This window comes from Mytilus edulis, chromosome 1 (assembly GCF_963676685.1).
Source record: "Mytilus edulis chromosome 1, xbMytEdul2.2, whole genome shotgun sequence".
Lineage (NCBI taxonomy): Eukaryota > Metazoa > Mollusca > Bivalvia > Mytilida > Mytilidae > Mytilus > Mytilus edulis.
Genome location: NC_092344.1, coordinates 31,903,657 through 31,920,786, shown reverse-complemented (window position 1 = coordinate 31,920,786; position 17,130 = coordinate 31,903,657). Strand labels below are relative to the sequence as shown.

The 17,130-nt window shown below is 31.1% G+C and overlaps 1 protein-coding gene across 7 annotated transcripts; it reads right to left on the bottom strand.

The window, feature by feature from the left end:
* Positions 1-8,341: 8,341 nt before the first annotated feature.
* LOC139529784 (dnaJ homolog subfamily B member 9-like) lies at positions 8,342-17,121 on the bottom strand. Of its 7 annotated transcripts, none has more exons than XR_011665892.1 (5): positions 16,993-17,113; positions 15,995-16,221; positions 12,703-13,233; positions 8,775-11,147; positions 8,342-8,675 (listed from the first exon to the last, which is right to left on the bottom strand). XR_011665892.1 is itself a non-coding variant. In XM_071325681.1 (4 exons), the coding sequence occupies exons 2-4, from the start codon at positions 16,209-16,211 to the stop codon at positions 11,077-11,079; spliced, it is 819 nt and encodes a 272-aa protein (XP_071181782.1). In that variant the 5' UTR covers positions 16,212-16,221; positions 16,993-17,121; the 3' UTR covers positions 8,342-11,076. The 7 variants fall into 7 exon arrangements, 2 of the variants coding, with proteins under 2 accessions (XP_071181782.1, XP_071181807.1); XR_011665894.1 differs by having other exon boundaries at positions 8,342-8,665; positions 16,993-17,104; XR_011665893.1 differs by having other exon boundaries at positions 8,831-11,147; positions 16,993-17,104.
* Positions 17,122-17,130: the final 9 nt, after the last annotated feature.

The window sequence follows — 17,130 nt, the reverse complement described above, 5'->3', positions numbered from 1 at the left end:
TAGACAAACAATAGAACACATAACACAACATAAAAAACTAAAGAATAGGCAACACGAAGCCCACCAAAAACTAGGAATGATTATAGGTGCTCCGGAAGTGTAAGCAGATCCTGCTCAACATGTGGCACCCGTCGTGTTGCTTATGTTCAGAAAGCTATTCCAGAAGTTATTTCAGAAACATGTGTGCGCTCAACCATTATGTTACTACTGAATCAAAACAATTATACTGATGATGATTAGTCCTCGACGTTACCATGCACACTTGTATAACCATTGCTAGCTTCGGTGTTTGCATAATATATATGATATAACTTGTTTCTAAATAGTCCACAGAATTATCTAATTATACTATACATGTAATTTATATCACGATTCTCTAGCTTCACACAGCTTCAGAACCACACCATTATTTTATTTATTATTTTTACTGTAAGTCTGTTTTTTGTTATATCTACTTTACGTGAGTCTGCATTTATGTATGCCGTCATACGACAAAATTATTTTTATGTCTACCTGTGCGAATTTCAAACGCGTAATTTTACACCAGTAATGAAAACCTTCTTTCATTTATGGGTAGACTTTACATAGATAAATTCAGCCGTATAAGAAAAGCAAAATGAGACTGTTAAATTTGATGTATGCCTTTTTGTGCTACTTTGTTACATTTGTTGTTTATGTAGTGATATTAAGATGATAACACAATATAGACTGTTGTGCCCCTATTTTTGACATTTTTACTCTTTGAGTATGTTTGTTTTGTTCATGCATCGTTGACAATGTAATGGAATTTGATGCGACTGTCATACAAGTGAGAGGTTTAGCTAGCTATAAAACCAGGTTCAATCCACCATTTTCTACATTAGAAAATGCCTGTACCAAGTCAGGAATATGACAGTTGTTATCCATTCGTTTGATGTGTTTGGACTTTTGATTTTGCCTTTTGATTTTTGATTTTCCTTTTTGAATTTTCCTCGGAGTTCAGTATTTTTGTGTTTTTACTTTTTTCAACCTCTTTAAAGAACCTTTCCATTTGTTTTAAATCTTATGTTTATATAGAGCATTCTCCATTGTTTAAAAATAAAAATTTGATTTGATTTGATTTTTTAACGCCACTCTTAAGCACCGAATTTAGGCTATTTCGTAGTGGCCAGTTTTTATTGGTGGAGGAAGCCGGAGTGCCAGGAGAAAACCACCGACCTTCGACAGGAACACTGATAATCTAGTCAATAAAGATTGGAGTCGAGAGTTCACCCGCTCTAGCGGGTTCGTAATCACAACCTCAGTGTTGACTGGCTAGTGCACGTGATTACAGTAGTAACTACTTTTTAACTACGTAGATCCCGCAGTCGGCCACCCAGGCCCTTTAGAATTAAGAAAGAGAAGACGTAACTAAGTTGAAAAACGTGTGCCCAATCCATTTTTCTTTTTTTTTAACAATAAAATATGTTTAAACTAATTAAGAAAAATTAGGTTCAACTGTTAAGTCTTTGATGTCTTTGATCCATATGCAACCAATGCGACCAGCTGCCATGTTGGTAGATTTTTAAAAGATATTTTTAGAATAACTCAGATAACTGCAGGTGATATCCATTTTTGTTTAAATCTACAATAAAAGGATGACAATAGCTTACATGGTCCACCAAACACCAATATTTAACAATACATTTTAAGATGTGACCAAACAATCGCTGGCAAAGTTCCTTGCTTGGGACAGGCACATGCATATATATATAAAAAAACAAAACAGCAGAAGGTCACCAACAGGTCTTCAATGTAGCGAGAAATTATATATATTTGAAAATATATATTTGTTAAGGGGCCAGCTGAAGGACACCTCCGGGTGCGTGAATTTCTCGATACATTGAAGACCTGTTGGTGACCTTTTGCTGTTGTTTTTTTCTATGGCCGGTTTGTTGTCTCTTTGCCACATTCCCCATTTCCATTCTCAATTTTTTTGTTACAGAGTTTGTCTTTAGTGCCGTGTGGAGACAGTAGAGTGCCTCCCCGTGCTTCAGGTTTATGCTCTTGTAATATACTAGATTATGGAGTGTGTGTCCGAGCGAGAAATTTTCTAGTTCATTACTTTACCATCAGTCGCTACCCTGATATACCCTATATTTTTCGGGTAATTAATACGGATAGCATTCGACATTTTTAGCCGAACAGATTTATCATTTTTACATAATTTAATTTATTGCCAAAAAATGACTTACATATCACCGTCTTTCTACCAACATTACGGTAAGGTTTAATGGTCGCACATTTTCTTTAAATTTTGAAACTGATATAACTTGAAAAACAAACAGTATTATTTATTTACTCACATGAAACAAAGCGGGATGTGGTATTCAGTACGTAGATGAAACTGGACGATATTTATCTAAACGCACTCAAGAACATCTGTATCGTTTTAAAAGACCCAATACATTCAAAAGTATCATTTATGAACACCTTAAGAAGCACACTCATCCTATTAAATATTTAGCAGTTCAACCTTTAGAAGTAGTAAATAAGCAGCCTGGTGAATCTCATTCAAAGTTTGTACGATCATGGAAAATAATTGAATTAAATTGGATTAAAAAATTACAGACAGTCTACCCTCTCGGTCTTAATGGTAATGTCATGGGAATTGGTAATATATCAAGAACCGATTCCGTTAACATTTTGGATATAGTTTCTAAAACTGTTCGTAAAAACCGTTCTCACGGTCGTAGAACAAATCGCAATAAAAAAAAAATTCGGACCAATCATACCAATATTTCGGACCTAATTTCTATTAAGAAAAACAACGGCAGTCATTATCTGTTAACAAAGCTCTGTTCATTACCGGTTGATAAGTTAAATAAAATTTTGGAGGATTGCAACACAATTTCATATAGCAGTCGTAAGTATGAAATTGTTCATAAATTATTATGGCATATTGTTATTCTAAACTATTTTCCAAAATTGATCGCCCTGGAGATCATAAAAACATTTTATTAAAATAAAGTATGTCAATAGGTCCGAGAACACAATTATTTCGTAGTGCATTTCTTTTAGAACATAAATGAAAATAAAAAAAATCCCACCTTCGCTTTCTCAAAGAAACTTTTACAGTGTGTTGTACTACTTTTGGGACAAATTATATCAAAATTATAGAAAACTTCATCGGCTCTAACTCAAAATATGGACAATTTTATGTTTAGGGCGTCTTGAAATCTTTTGACAGCTTCCGAAGTGCTAATTTTCAACCTTTTTTAGCTGGACCAAATCACTACTATCCTTTAAAATTCTGGACCCAAATTTTTTTACAGTGTAATTTCACCCCCCCTACTTGCAATTTGAGGCATTAAACATGGAGAAATAAATTTGGAAGGGGTATAAAAATTAATGGCAAGTAACCCACAGTCAACACTAGGGACTATATGTGTGAACAACGAAAATCAAGGGACGACAATTGTGGTCTCGGACCACTAAAGGTTTTAATTTTGTAAATATTGCCGGTATATTTAACAAACATTTCGTTAAAGAACAAATTCCTGGATATTTTGACAATACTGAGCTACCTCTTATTTGTTATATTTACAAGAAATCTACCCGGAACTTTGTGTTTAATTATAGCCAATTGTGTAAAGATGTTAATATCAGTGAAAAAACACCTACTTCATGTAAAAAGTAAAATCACAAAAATACTGAACTCAGAGGAAAATCAATTCAGAAAGTCCATAATCACATGGCAAAATCAAATAACAAAACGCATCAAAACGAATGGACAAGAACTGTCATATTCCTGACTTGGTACAGGCATTTTCAAATGTAGAAAATGGTGGATTGAACCTGGTTTTATAGCTAGCTAAACCTCTCACTTGTATGACAGTCGCATCAAATTACATTATATTGTCACCGATGCGTGAACAAAACAAACAGACATAATAGGTAAAAATGTCAAAAATAGGGGTACAGCAGTCAACATTGTGTTATCATATTTGTAATAATTCCGAATACATTTATGGACCAATTTCCCATGTTATAACAGGAGATCTTAACATCGTTCAAGACCGAGAGTTAAAATCATTCCTCAGTAAAGGACCTAAATATCGCCCCCCGTCAATTATTAATTGGAATGAGTGTCGTAATATCATCCACGACTCACTCTTTACTTCTGTTTGAAATGGATAAAACGGGAAAAGCTGACAAAATTGTTTGTACTATTTTTTTAATTCAGTAATGAAGATAGTTGATATACGTATTCCACATTTTAAAGAACATTTTACTATTAACAATAACAACAATAAACCTATTTCTCGTATCAAACATAAACTAAAAGAATTAGCCAAGGAATTTCTTTTTGTCCCGGCCAATAAAGCTGCTAATAATATTATTATTGTTTGACGTATATTTTACATTGAGGTTCTGAAAAAATAAATCACCAATTCACCAAGATTCCGACTGACTCCATTTTCAGAAAACGACATCTGTAAGAAACAAAAACTTTTAGCGAAAGCCCCAACTATGTATTGGCTTCCGAAGCTACACAAAACACCTTACAGGTTTAGATTTATTTCGTCTTCACGCCATTGTTCCACTACTAAATTGTCTATTCTTCTTACCAGTACACTTGGTACAATCAAAAACCTAATAATAAATTGTTCAAATAAGGCCTTCGAAAATAGTGGAATTAATTACTTTTGGAGTGTAAAGAACTAGTTGGAAGTACTTGATAAATTGCATGCTTATGTTGGTGACTTTGAATCTGTTCAAAGTTTTGATTTTTCTACCCTGTATACCACATTACCTCACATTCTCATTAAGAAAAAAATTACACACCTAATTTAATGGGCATTTAAAACGTCAGAATGTGAATATATATGTTAAAACTCTTTTAGGTCATTTTTTAGTAGCAATAAACAAACAAACTATGTCAATTGGACATGCTTTGATGCTTTGAATTGTTACTAGATAACACTTTTGTTTGCTTTGGAGATTCCGTATATCGTCAGGTTAAGGGAATTCCAATGGGGACTTACTGTGCACCATTTATTGCAGACCTGTTTTTGTATTGCTATGAGTTACAATTTATGACAAAAATCAGCAAAGACCCATCGAAACAACATACTTTTAGATATTTGGATGATATTTTGGCTCTCAATTATGACAACTTCAATATGTATACTAAAGAAATTTATCCTGTTGAACTTACTTTAAATAAAGCTAATACTAAAAATGATCACTGCCCTTTCCTTTCCTTGATCTTGATATCTATATCACTAACGGAAAGCTTAATACTATGATAAAAGAGATGATTTTTTATTTCCTATCGTTAATTATCCATTTTTAGATGGTGACGTTCCCTTGTCACCATCTTACGGTGTTTATATATCTCAACTTGTACGATTCGCTCGTGTATGTAACAATGTTTTAGATTTTAAGGAGAGAAATTTATGTATTACTGAAAAATTATTACACCAGGGTTTTCGATATCACAAACTAGTCAAAACATTTACTAAATTTTATCATCGGTATAAGGACATTATTCGTAAATATAGCTGAACTTGCAGACTTCTTATACGTTCCGGTATTTCACATCCATTTTTTTATGGAAATATTCTTTTAATAAATAGCACAAAAATGTCAGTAATCACCTCCGAAATTAACAAAACCTTTAAATAGACTTATTAAGAAGGGATATGGTCAAGATACTGTTTTCATGTCATTAAAGATTGCATATTTTGGCGTTAATATTGATTCACTTATAGGGTCTCTCATCGGAACTAAACACATTTATTCAAAAACCAGTTGTTGGCATGACACGGGTTATGTTCTTCTCATATATGTTATAACACTAAACCCCTAACGGGAAGGATTGTGCCTAATATTCATATGATGAAATCATAATCTTTCAATCAGTTTAATTGAAGTCTGGAGCTGGCATGTCAGTTATCTGCTAGTAGTATGTTGTTATTTGTGTATTATTGTCATTTTGTTTATTTTCTTTAGTTACATCTTCTGACATCAGACTCGGACTTCTCTTGAACTGAATTTTAATGTGCGTATTGTTATGCGTTTACTTTTCTTCATTTGCTAGAGGTATAGGGGGAGGGTTGAGATCTCATAAACATGTTTAATAGCAGACTTGTTTTTGTACTGTTACGAATCACAGTTTATGACTAAACTCAGTAAAGACCCGTCAAAATTGCATTTAATCGATTAATTCAACAACACTTACCGTTATCTTGATGATATTTTTTCGTTAAATAATCAAGAATTTTCTGACTCAAAATACTGCTGAAATTTATCCTAAGGAACTTTAAATAAATCAAATTTATTCGGTAATAACTGTCCTTTCCTAGATTTAGATATTCGGTTTTAAACGGGAAACTCCACACTAAAATTTACGACAAAAGAGACGATATTTCGTTCCCTATTGTTAATTTTCCATTTTAGATGGAGATGTTCCTTTGGCACCATCTTACGGTGTTTATATTTCACAACTTGTTCGCTATGCCCGTGTCTGTTGTGACGTTTTTGATTTTAATGAACACAACCTATGTATTACTGGTAAATTATTAAACAAGGGATATCGTTACCATAAATTACTTAAAATCTTTACTGATTTTTTCCATAGATATAAAGATTTGGTTTTGAAGTTTGGTTGTATCTGTAGAAAACTTATTTCAAACGGGATAGCACATCCTCATTTTTACGGAAATGTTGTTAACCGTGGCCGGAAATTTAGAAATGATCCATGTAAACTTGTCGCTCCTTTAAATAAACTTATTTTAAAAGGTTACCTATTCAACACTGTAATAAGATCATTGAATATTGTTTTTATTGGTATAAATATTGATTTTGTTATCAGTAAATTAAAAGCAAACTAAATATTACTAGTATGTTATATACATATTCAATCTGTCGATACCTGTAACTTGGCATTGCACAAGGTCATGTTTTTCTCTGGCTGTTTATGACGTCTTTACACTAAATCCATTGGATGTTGGATGTGTACGGATAGATAATTTAGTCTTAGATGCATGATTTTTTTATTAGTTGCTAGTGGCTTTGAACTAGCTGTCAGATAACTGCGAGTACTCTCAGATCTGTTCATTGTGTCTTTTTGTATCGGGATGTATAAGTACCCGGCCACTTCCACTTTTATTTTTGTCCATCTGATGAGTTCAGCCTTTTTCAACTGATTTTTATAGTTCGTTCTTATGTTGTACTGTTATACCACTGTCCCAGGTAAGGGGAGGGTTGGGATCCCTGCCACATTATTTATGTATGTGCCTGCCCCAAGTCAGGAGCCTGTAATTCAGTGGTTGTAGATTGTTTATGTGTTACATATTTGTTTTTCGTTCATTTTTTTACATAAATAAGGCCGTTAGTTTTCTCGTTTGATTTGTTTTACATTGTCTTATCGGGGGCCTTTTATGGCTGACTATGCGGTATGGGATTTGCTCATTGTTGAAGGCCGTATGGTGACCTATAGTTGTTAATGTCTGTGTCATTTTGGTCTTTTGTGGATAGTTGTCTCATTGGCAATCATACCACATCTCCTTTTTATATTAACCCCGCCACATTTTTGCGCCTGTCCCAAGTCAGGAGCCTCTGGCCTTTGTAAGTCTTGTATTATTTTAATTTTAGTTTCTTGTGTACAATTTGGAAATAAGTATGGTGTTCATTATCACTGAACTAGTATATATTTGTTTAGGGGCCAGCTGAAGGACGCCTCCGGGTGCAGGAATTTCTCACTTCATTGAAGACCTGTTGGTGACCTTCTTCTGTTGTTTTTTCTATGGTCGGGTTGTTGTCTCTTTGACACATTCCCCATTTCCATTCTCAATTTTAAGTTTAATTTCGGACCCTTTGCACCTTAATGTGGACCGATTTGAAAACAGGACCAAATATTAAGAATCTAAATACAGTTAGATTCGGCATATCAAAGAACCCCAATGATTCATTTTTTGTTGAAATCAAAAAAGTTTAATTTTGGACCCTTTTGGCCCCTAATTCCTAAACTGTTGGGACCAATACTCCCAAAATCAATCCCAACCTTCCTTTTGTGGTCAAAAACCTTGTGTTAAAATTTCATAGATTTCTGTTTACTTATACTAAAGTTATTATGCGAAAACCAAGAAAAATGCTTATTTGGGCCCCTAATTCCTTAACTGTTGGGACCAAAACTCCCAACCTTCCTTTTATGGTCATAAACCTTGTGTTTTAATTTCATAGTTTTCTATTCACTTATACTAAAGTGAGAGTGCGAAAACCAAATGTCTTGGGACGACGACGCCAACATCAACCAATATACGACCGAAAAATTTTCAATTTTTGCGGTTGTATAAAAAAAAAAAACACACGGTAATATTTTTGAATTTTATTTCAACAAAATAACAGCACCATTATTTTAAAATGAAAAATGGTGAATGTTGATCTTTTTACAATGATATGATTCAGTGAATGAGTAAATATTTAAATATTATCAGTAAATACAAATAAAACAAATCCCTTAATTTGTGGTTTCTCTTATACATTTTCCCTAGTAAAAACCAAAATAATTCATAAGATAGTATACTGAAGTTACTGAACAATTATTTGAGTTCGTATAGTTCATATGTGTTGTTGTAGTTTGCATTATTAAAAAAAAAGAGGGACGAAAGATACCAAAGGGACAGTCAAACTCATAAATCTAAAACAAACTGACAACGCCATGGCTAAAAATGAAAAAGACAAACAGAAAAACAATAGTACACATGACATAACATAGAAAACTAAAGAATAAACAACATGAACCCCACCAAAAACTAGGGGTGATCTCAGGTGCTCCGGAAGGGTAAGCAAAAAGATTAAGGGCAATCCCATTGAAATGTACATGGAAGTGATGGAACCCATGGAAAGCACTTTCAAAATCAGGAAGACCTTTTGTCACATGATTAGTTTACAAGACACAATATATCAAGAATGATGGACAGACATTTACATAAAAAAAAATTGGAGTTTTTTTATTTTCATATTTCAGATAAAATCAAAAGAATATCCTTTTTTTAAGAGGATCAAAAGAAAGAACAAGAAAAATAGAGAAAAAAAAATGATAATATGTTAGGCCCTAGAAATTGTGTTATGTAAATTCTGTAAAAATAAACCCCCAATAGGTTTTAGATAGTTCGAATTTCAAACTACTCAACAATAGAGTTCTGATGAAGAAAAATCTGTATTTACTGACAATCTAAATGAAAGACATCGGATTTTAACAATATCAACATTTCTATACATAATAATGCAACAAAAGATTTAAACTTGGCAAAATATTGTTTGCAGTTACAACAATTCTTATTATTCACTGGTATAGAAACAATTCTATGTGTTCACATATAACTTGTAATAAAATATATTTTTGGTAAATATGCTTGCTGATGTACAGATATATTTGTTTTATTTCATGTTATTGTTAAATATAAAGGTGCTTAACAACCATTTGATAATTTCATAAGATTCTTGTAGTTCTTATAATCTAGTAAAATATTTATTATCTTCCTTAGCTTTTGTTAAAGAAAGTTTACCTAGATAGTCATGTTGCTATCTTAGTTCTTATGCTGATCTGAGCTTTAACATAGTTGTAAGCTTAGACCAGCTTAATTCCCAAGTTACAAGTAGTATTTCAATTACTAAATAATGTAGTCAAGATACAATTTTTCCAAACATATACTTTTACTTTTAAACTACTTTTTTGGAGTTATACACTCACTATTTCATTTCTTTTTTTACAAATAATTATAATATCAAGACTAGTTTTTTAATCAATTAAACTACCACTTTACCTTAAGCAATTCAAGCAACAATCAATCAATCAATCACACATGTACACAAACAATCAATAAAACAATAAATAGTTATGACATAATAAATGTTTAACATTTACACTTAAACATGACATATAATTATAACAAAATAAAATTGAACCACCATACATGAGATAAATGTGTTTTAAACTTCTTTTTTTTAAATAATGAATTAGTATGCAAGTGTTTAAACAAGCACTATTTGACAATAATGGTTCGCAGATATCTAAGACAAAACAAAAAAACACATATTACCTAGTTGATCATGACAAATATATTAAACTTGACATTACAGTTTTAGTTTGGAAACAGAGAGCACTGGAATTTATGCACACCAACAATAATATCTACATCATTTGGTCTCTGGTGGAAAGTTGTCTTATTGGCACACACCTCATTACTTTATATACAATCAATGTTTCACTGAGTCTTTATTATAAATTGGAAAAGATAACAAATTTGGCAAGCATTACTAAAGCAAACTTCCAGTGAATGTGTTGAGTTGTAACACAGAGATTGACTTCATTTCTTAACTTCCTCATGTCCTTACACATATCAGTCAGGGAAATTACTTAAACAAGTGAATTTCAAATCTATTAATTTTAATAAGATCCAATTCAATCTATTTTAAACCAGAGATTTAAAAATTTAAATAACCCATTTTAGTTGTTCCCTGGCCTGAATATGCAGAATGCATATGCCAATCATGATTGACATATATAAACAAAGATGAGTTTATAGAACAGCATATGTTTGTTAGTCTGAATAATACTGATTTTTCAGCTAGAAAGTAAAGGCATATTTAAAGATGAAAATACATTTGTACCTTCAAGTGACTTTTGAATGAGTTCCTTTCCAACCTCTTAGTTAGTATGTTAAAGGTTAAGACAGATTAACACCTTTTCCCAAAGCAATACAGAAAGTTTAGCGTTAAACTTATTTGATAAAAAATAATCTTCAACATTGTTAAACACATGTACAGTAATTGATGAAACATTTTTTTTTAATTAAGAAGCAACTTAATTATTTGTTCAATGTAAAATGCTCACATGAAATGTTGTCAGTGAACCACATCCCTGATAAAGTTTGCAAATAATAAAAATATATAACAGTTGAACACATGAACAGGAGCTAAAAACTGAACAGGGTCTTTGCAATACAATTTACAGGTTATTCAGGAAATGTTGCTGCAGTTCATCTGTCAGAATATCACAGATAAAACAGAGGTTATCTCCCCTATAACAATTATCTCCCTTATATACTAGGAACATTCTGTATGTGTTGTGACCATATTTCCTACTCTCTGTGTTACTGTTCTACATGTTCTGCCACCTGTAAAAAAATAAAATATTAAAGATTGTGTATTTTAAAATAAATATATATAAAGTAAATACAAATATTTAAATTAAATAATTAGTAAATACAAATATTTAGATTAAATAATTAATCTACAGAAATTTCCTTTTTGCTCTTCTCACTAAAAGGAATTCTGTTGTTGAATAAATTAATAAGTATATTTTGAACTACATGTAAATGAAGGAATTTTTCTGTCATGTTTGTGTGAGACACAAAAATTATTACAGGTGCTTTTAAAAAAAAGATTTGTTCAAACTCAATGCAAACACTTTCTATATTATATTTAGGCCAAATAATATAGTACAGTATGTGTGTCTCCTAATATTACATCTTTGAAAAAAAGGGGAGGTAGGTAGAGAATTGTTTTTATTTTACAATTTTTTTTACATTGAGTCTATGGGAGGGCAATTCTGACTTTAACAGTGCTTATTGAAAAATGAGAAAAAAAAATCAAGTAGGCTAATTCTAAGCTAAAAATATCAGGTAGGTAAGGAAATAGAAAACACACCTATTTTTTATTTGGCCTTAGTAATTGGTATTTTGAGCAATAATTGTTAAAAACTCGAATCAAACCAAGTTGGAATATCTTTACTACCTACATTGTACATATCAGTTTTCAATGAAATATTAGTAAAAATCGTGTTTTTCAAAATTTGTGACTATTTACATTTGTAATATTTACTTATAATTTACCACAATTATAACATAAATATAACAAACATGCTAATTGAATTCCATATTTACAAGGAATGAAATACTATATGAAATTTGAAGGGAGAACATTGCCATATCATACATGTACATTGTACCTTTATTTCATGTATTTAATTTTGTAAACTCTTAGAAGCATTACAGAATTTTTTGTGGTATAACTTATTCATGCATTTGTAAATATGTTTGATCATGCATTATTTCTTATTTGTTATATTGTTGTACTATCACGCCTCATGTGAGGCCTTTAGTGAAATAAAATGTTTCAAAATGTTTCAACTTTTACAAAGGGAATTAAGTAAATCAACCGATATTTTTTCATACATTTGTACTTTAATTCATAAATATGATAAAAGGTAAAACAAGTGAAGATCCGAGCTACTGCTCACTGATGATACCCCCACCTGCTCAGGAATTTGTTGAGTGATAAATCTGATATAAACCCTGAATTTCAGAAATCCTTGTTGTAGTCCCTGATAAAAATGTGATGAAAATTTTCAACTTTACTTTTATATCTAACATGTCTAAATTAATAGAAGTGTTGGGTAAACAGGAAGTTGTTTAGTGATGAATCTGAAAACTTATAACATGATATAGCTGACTTATATCATGTACAATGAATATAACATGTATAAACCCTGAAACCAAACTTCAGAAATCCTTATGATGTAAGTCCTGAGAAAGATGCTACGAAAAATATTCATGAGATGGATGGACATACTGACAGAGGGCTAATGGATGGAAGGACAGAGGTCAAACAGTAGCGGTATAAAAATATGGAATAACTATAGAGGTTAAAAGCTGTGTGAGTAAATTTTACCTGAAGATCTCATTGTATGCATTGTTTCTGTATTGTGCTGATTATGTCTAGGTCTGTGTGCATTGTGCATGTTGTGCATATTGTGCATATGTTTTTGATGGTTGTGATGCACATGGTCATGCATTCTATTGTGGGTATGGTAATGCTGTTGATGTCTACCGTTAGATTCTTCATCATACATGTTGTGGAAACCTCCTCCTCCAAACATATCGTCATCAAAACCACCAAATTTAAAAATGCTATCGTCACCATTACTATTATCATCATCGTCCTCAAATAAATCACCAAAATTAAAACTGCCCCCATTTTGTCCGAAATGGAAGGTAAAGCTTTCATGATCATCAGCATTGTGATGCCCTTGTTCATGTTGTTTATGATCTTTGAAAGCATGGTCAAAACCTTTGAAAAAGTCATTAAAATCGAAATCAAAACCATATCCTCCATTGCCTCCTTGTCCTTGATGCCCATCTTCAGTGTCACCAAATCGGTCATAATTCTTTCTTTTGTCTGTATCTGACAATACTTCATATGCTGAAAAAGAAATAAAGTATAACATGAAATATTAAATAGCTCAATATTACTGCATATATGTTCTCTTAGTTAATGAAATCTATAGCTACAATGTATAATATGTAACAATACTCAATTCAAGTTGTACAATACATGTTGTTTATTTTTATTCTTATTGGTTTTTTTCACAAGTTAATATCTACTTCATGAATCATTGCAAAACTGATGTTATTTTGTCATGAAAAAGAAGTTCCTTCATAATATAATATATATATTCCAAGTGGAAGAAATATTCTCTAACATTATTACTGCTGGAACAAATATTACTGTATTTGTTCTTAACTCTAGAATAAAGGATATAGAATATTTGTTTCAACTGTTTATAACAAACATTCTAAGGGAATTTCTGTTAAGGGGAACAAATTTATGTTGACAACGTAAACATGTACATAAATGTTCATCATATACAACATTTGTACATACAGATAACAAAATAAGATGAGTCTCTGTCAATTTTATAAAGGCTATCTTCATTTAATAAAGCAATGAAGTTAAATCTAAATCAAACTTAGAATTTGATTCTTATGGGGTTTACTCATTGTTGAAGGCCTAACAGTGCCCATGATTGTTTTTTTTTGGTCTGTGATGGATAAGAGATACATTTATGGAATATTGTTGTCATTGGCATTATGATTCATACCACATTTCAATGAGGCAATATTTATATGTTCATTACAAATGTATACATACATTGTACATGTTGTACATGAACATGTAATGTAAAATCATAATACAGCCTGTATGTGACCATGTTGATTTATGCCTTGTGGATATCAAATTATCGTTCTATAATATTTGAGAAAAATTTTAAATCCTCTGACATGTCTGAATTAAATAAAGCGTAAATGATTCCCTTTTAAGAGCGCATAAATCGTCATAATAATTTTTATGACATTAACATGTATTAGAAAGCATAAAAATATTTATTATTGGATTAATGGTTGCCATACGGAAAAGTAGAACAACAGATGTTCTTGTTTTGAAAATAAAGGATTAATATTTTCAAGTACAGTTTATAACCATATTGTATTCGTCACCTGCCTTTTTTTTGCTGTACATTTCAAATATAGACATGATAGACACCTTTCTTAAAAAAAATTTGAAGGCATTTAAATTTGTATCTGGATTTTTACAAACCATGCAGCCATTAAAAGACACAGAATTATATACATTGTACATGTAAATATTTGTTCATGTACAAATGTACATCATGGACATGTAGTCTTTTCATCAATTCTTTTTATTTTTCGCATGATACAAATGATATGACGATGTATATCATGTATATTAAACTACAGTGTATTTTCTTTACAATTTAATTTGGTTGAAATTTAAATATATATACATGTACATGTACATGTACAAAAACATGTAATAAATTGTAGCAATTTCATGAACAAATCATGTCATCAGAAAATGATAATGTTCCAGGACAAAAATATAAACAAATATGTCTGTGACAATTCAGCTTCTATTGTCTATATTAGTACATGTACATTGTACAATCATGACAATATACCAAGCTATAGCTACATATATGTAAATGATGTAAGCTGATTAAAATTTGACCAGAAATGGCAAAAATAAATATTAGTTTATTTGAAATATGTACAAATGTACATTTTGTAGTGGGAAATTTTTACAAATGATGAATACTTTTGGCCATGCTCTGTTACAGTTTTCTTTAAATGTAAAGGTGCCACTTTGAAGTAACATTGATTTATGGTTAATAAAATACATTGTACATTGAATACACCAATGATCATGGGGATAATGCATCACCATTAACAGGATCAAAAGGTTAAAAAAAATACTTCATTTTGTCATGATCAGTCTTTAATATTCAACATAAAAACAAGATGAATTTGCAACATTTCATCATTAAAAAAAAATTGTAATTCGTCTTTGTTCTTTTTTTCAGTTCAACATAAACTGTTCCAGAAAATGACATGTTTGACACTTTAAAATGTTGGTGTGCAGAAAACAAAAGTGTACATTGTACTAATCAGTTAATTACAATATACATTGTTAATTATTCTGAATTTCAAAAAGGACTTCTGACTAGCATGACTAGTGAGTTCAAAAAAGAACAGTCTGCATCACAAGGAATGGAGTATTTTCACTGTGTCTTTCACTCTCTTGGAATTCTTCTTATCTATCGATTCAAAACATGCATAAGGACAAGGATTTTTTTCATTTTTAAACATTAACCATGTTGACATTTTGCTTGTTGTGATGTCTAAGAAACTACTTTTTGTTACCTCCAGCATTTTTTTTTACACTACTACACTAAAATCAATACTAACTGACACATGTACACAATGTACAAAATTTAATTTACATGTACAGTATATTCTAGGAATTATTTGATATAAATTTGTTCTTGTAAATTACGTTCATATTGTAAGTAATGCAGTTGCCATATATATAAGATGTTTATGAATTTATATATAAATACCTTCCATCTGGGTACAAGTACATACTTGTACATTGTACCATGATACACTCATGAGTGTATGAATTATTTGTATGTACATGTACACTAATCTATAATATACATGATGTTAATGTAAATAGATATGCTTATACATTTTGTACAAATGTACCCCACTTGTATATTTGTATTATAATTACCGTACTATTGCGTAGTTTCATATTACTATACAGTTTTAAAAAAGGCAAATCAAATCATGCAAATGTACACAGTACATGTATAACGTACCTTTTGCAATTTCTCTAAACTTTTCCTCTGCATCTTTTTCTTTGTTTTTATCTGGGTGGTATTTTATTGCAAGTTTACGGAATGCTCTTTTGATCTGTTTATCAGTTGCATTTTTCTTCACACCAAGAATTTCATAATAGTCTTTTCCACACAGTACTAAATGAGTCACATACACACTGCATAAAGCAGACAGAAAAACCAGGTTATCACACTTCATAATGAAATTTCTGAAAAGGTATATAAAACAATTAGTCATTTAAATTTGTAAGCATACAATTATTTATAACCAATTATGGGCCCAAGGGAACACGATTGACAACAATTTTCAATACATTTAGTTTGTATTCAATACACTTACAGTACACAATCTCAACAGTTACAAATAAACATGTAAACTGATGAAACAGATACATGTATGTCTCATCTCATGATCTGTATGTATTTCTAGATTGATTTTTGGTGTTTTAACAGCCGGAGTGACCAGAGAAAATCACTGATCTTAGATAGGAAAACTGACAATCCTAGTCAAATGAGATTGGAGTCGGTTGCACCTGCAAAAACAGGGTTCAAACTCACAATCTCAGTGTTGATTGGCTAGTGATTACAGTAGTAACTACTTAGACCTCTTGGCCACTGAGCATGGTATAAGACTGTTCATTATTAATACCTGTAAGATTTCATTTCTCTCATTTAGCTTGACATTGATATCATATGTAAACATGGAGTTTGAAAATGTTGTTTTTCTATGTTGTTTTAATATAATCTAAATTGAAAGGAAATACTTAAAGAAATCATTAAAAAAAAACTTACAATACGTGATATTTAAGAATTTGGACTCAGCTTAAAAGTAGAATTTCATCATTTCTGAACATGCTGAAGTTCAAAATGATTATCTCAATATCTGATGAATGTTGACATAAAATATGATGTTGTTTTTGTTTCTTTAAGTTTTGATACCAAGGAAGATATATAAATGAAAAGTTTACACAACTATTTACCTTTTCTCTTGAGTCTTTAAATCTGTTTATCGTCTTACACAGTTTAACGAGGTTCACCTGTCAATCTTCTGACCAAAAGTGACAGGATGTTGTAGATTGGTTTATTTTTAGCAACGGAAGTGCTATTTTACACGACTT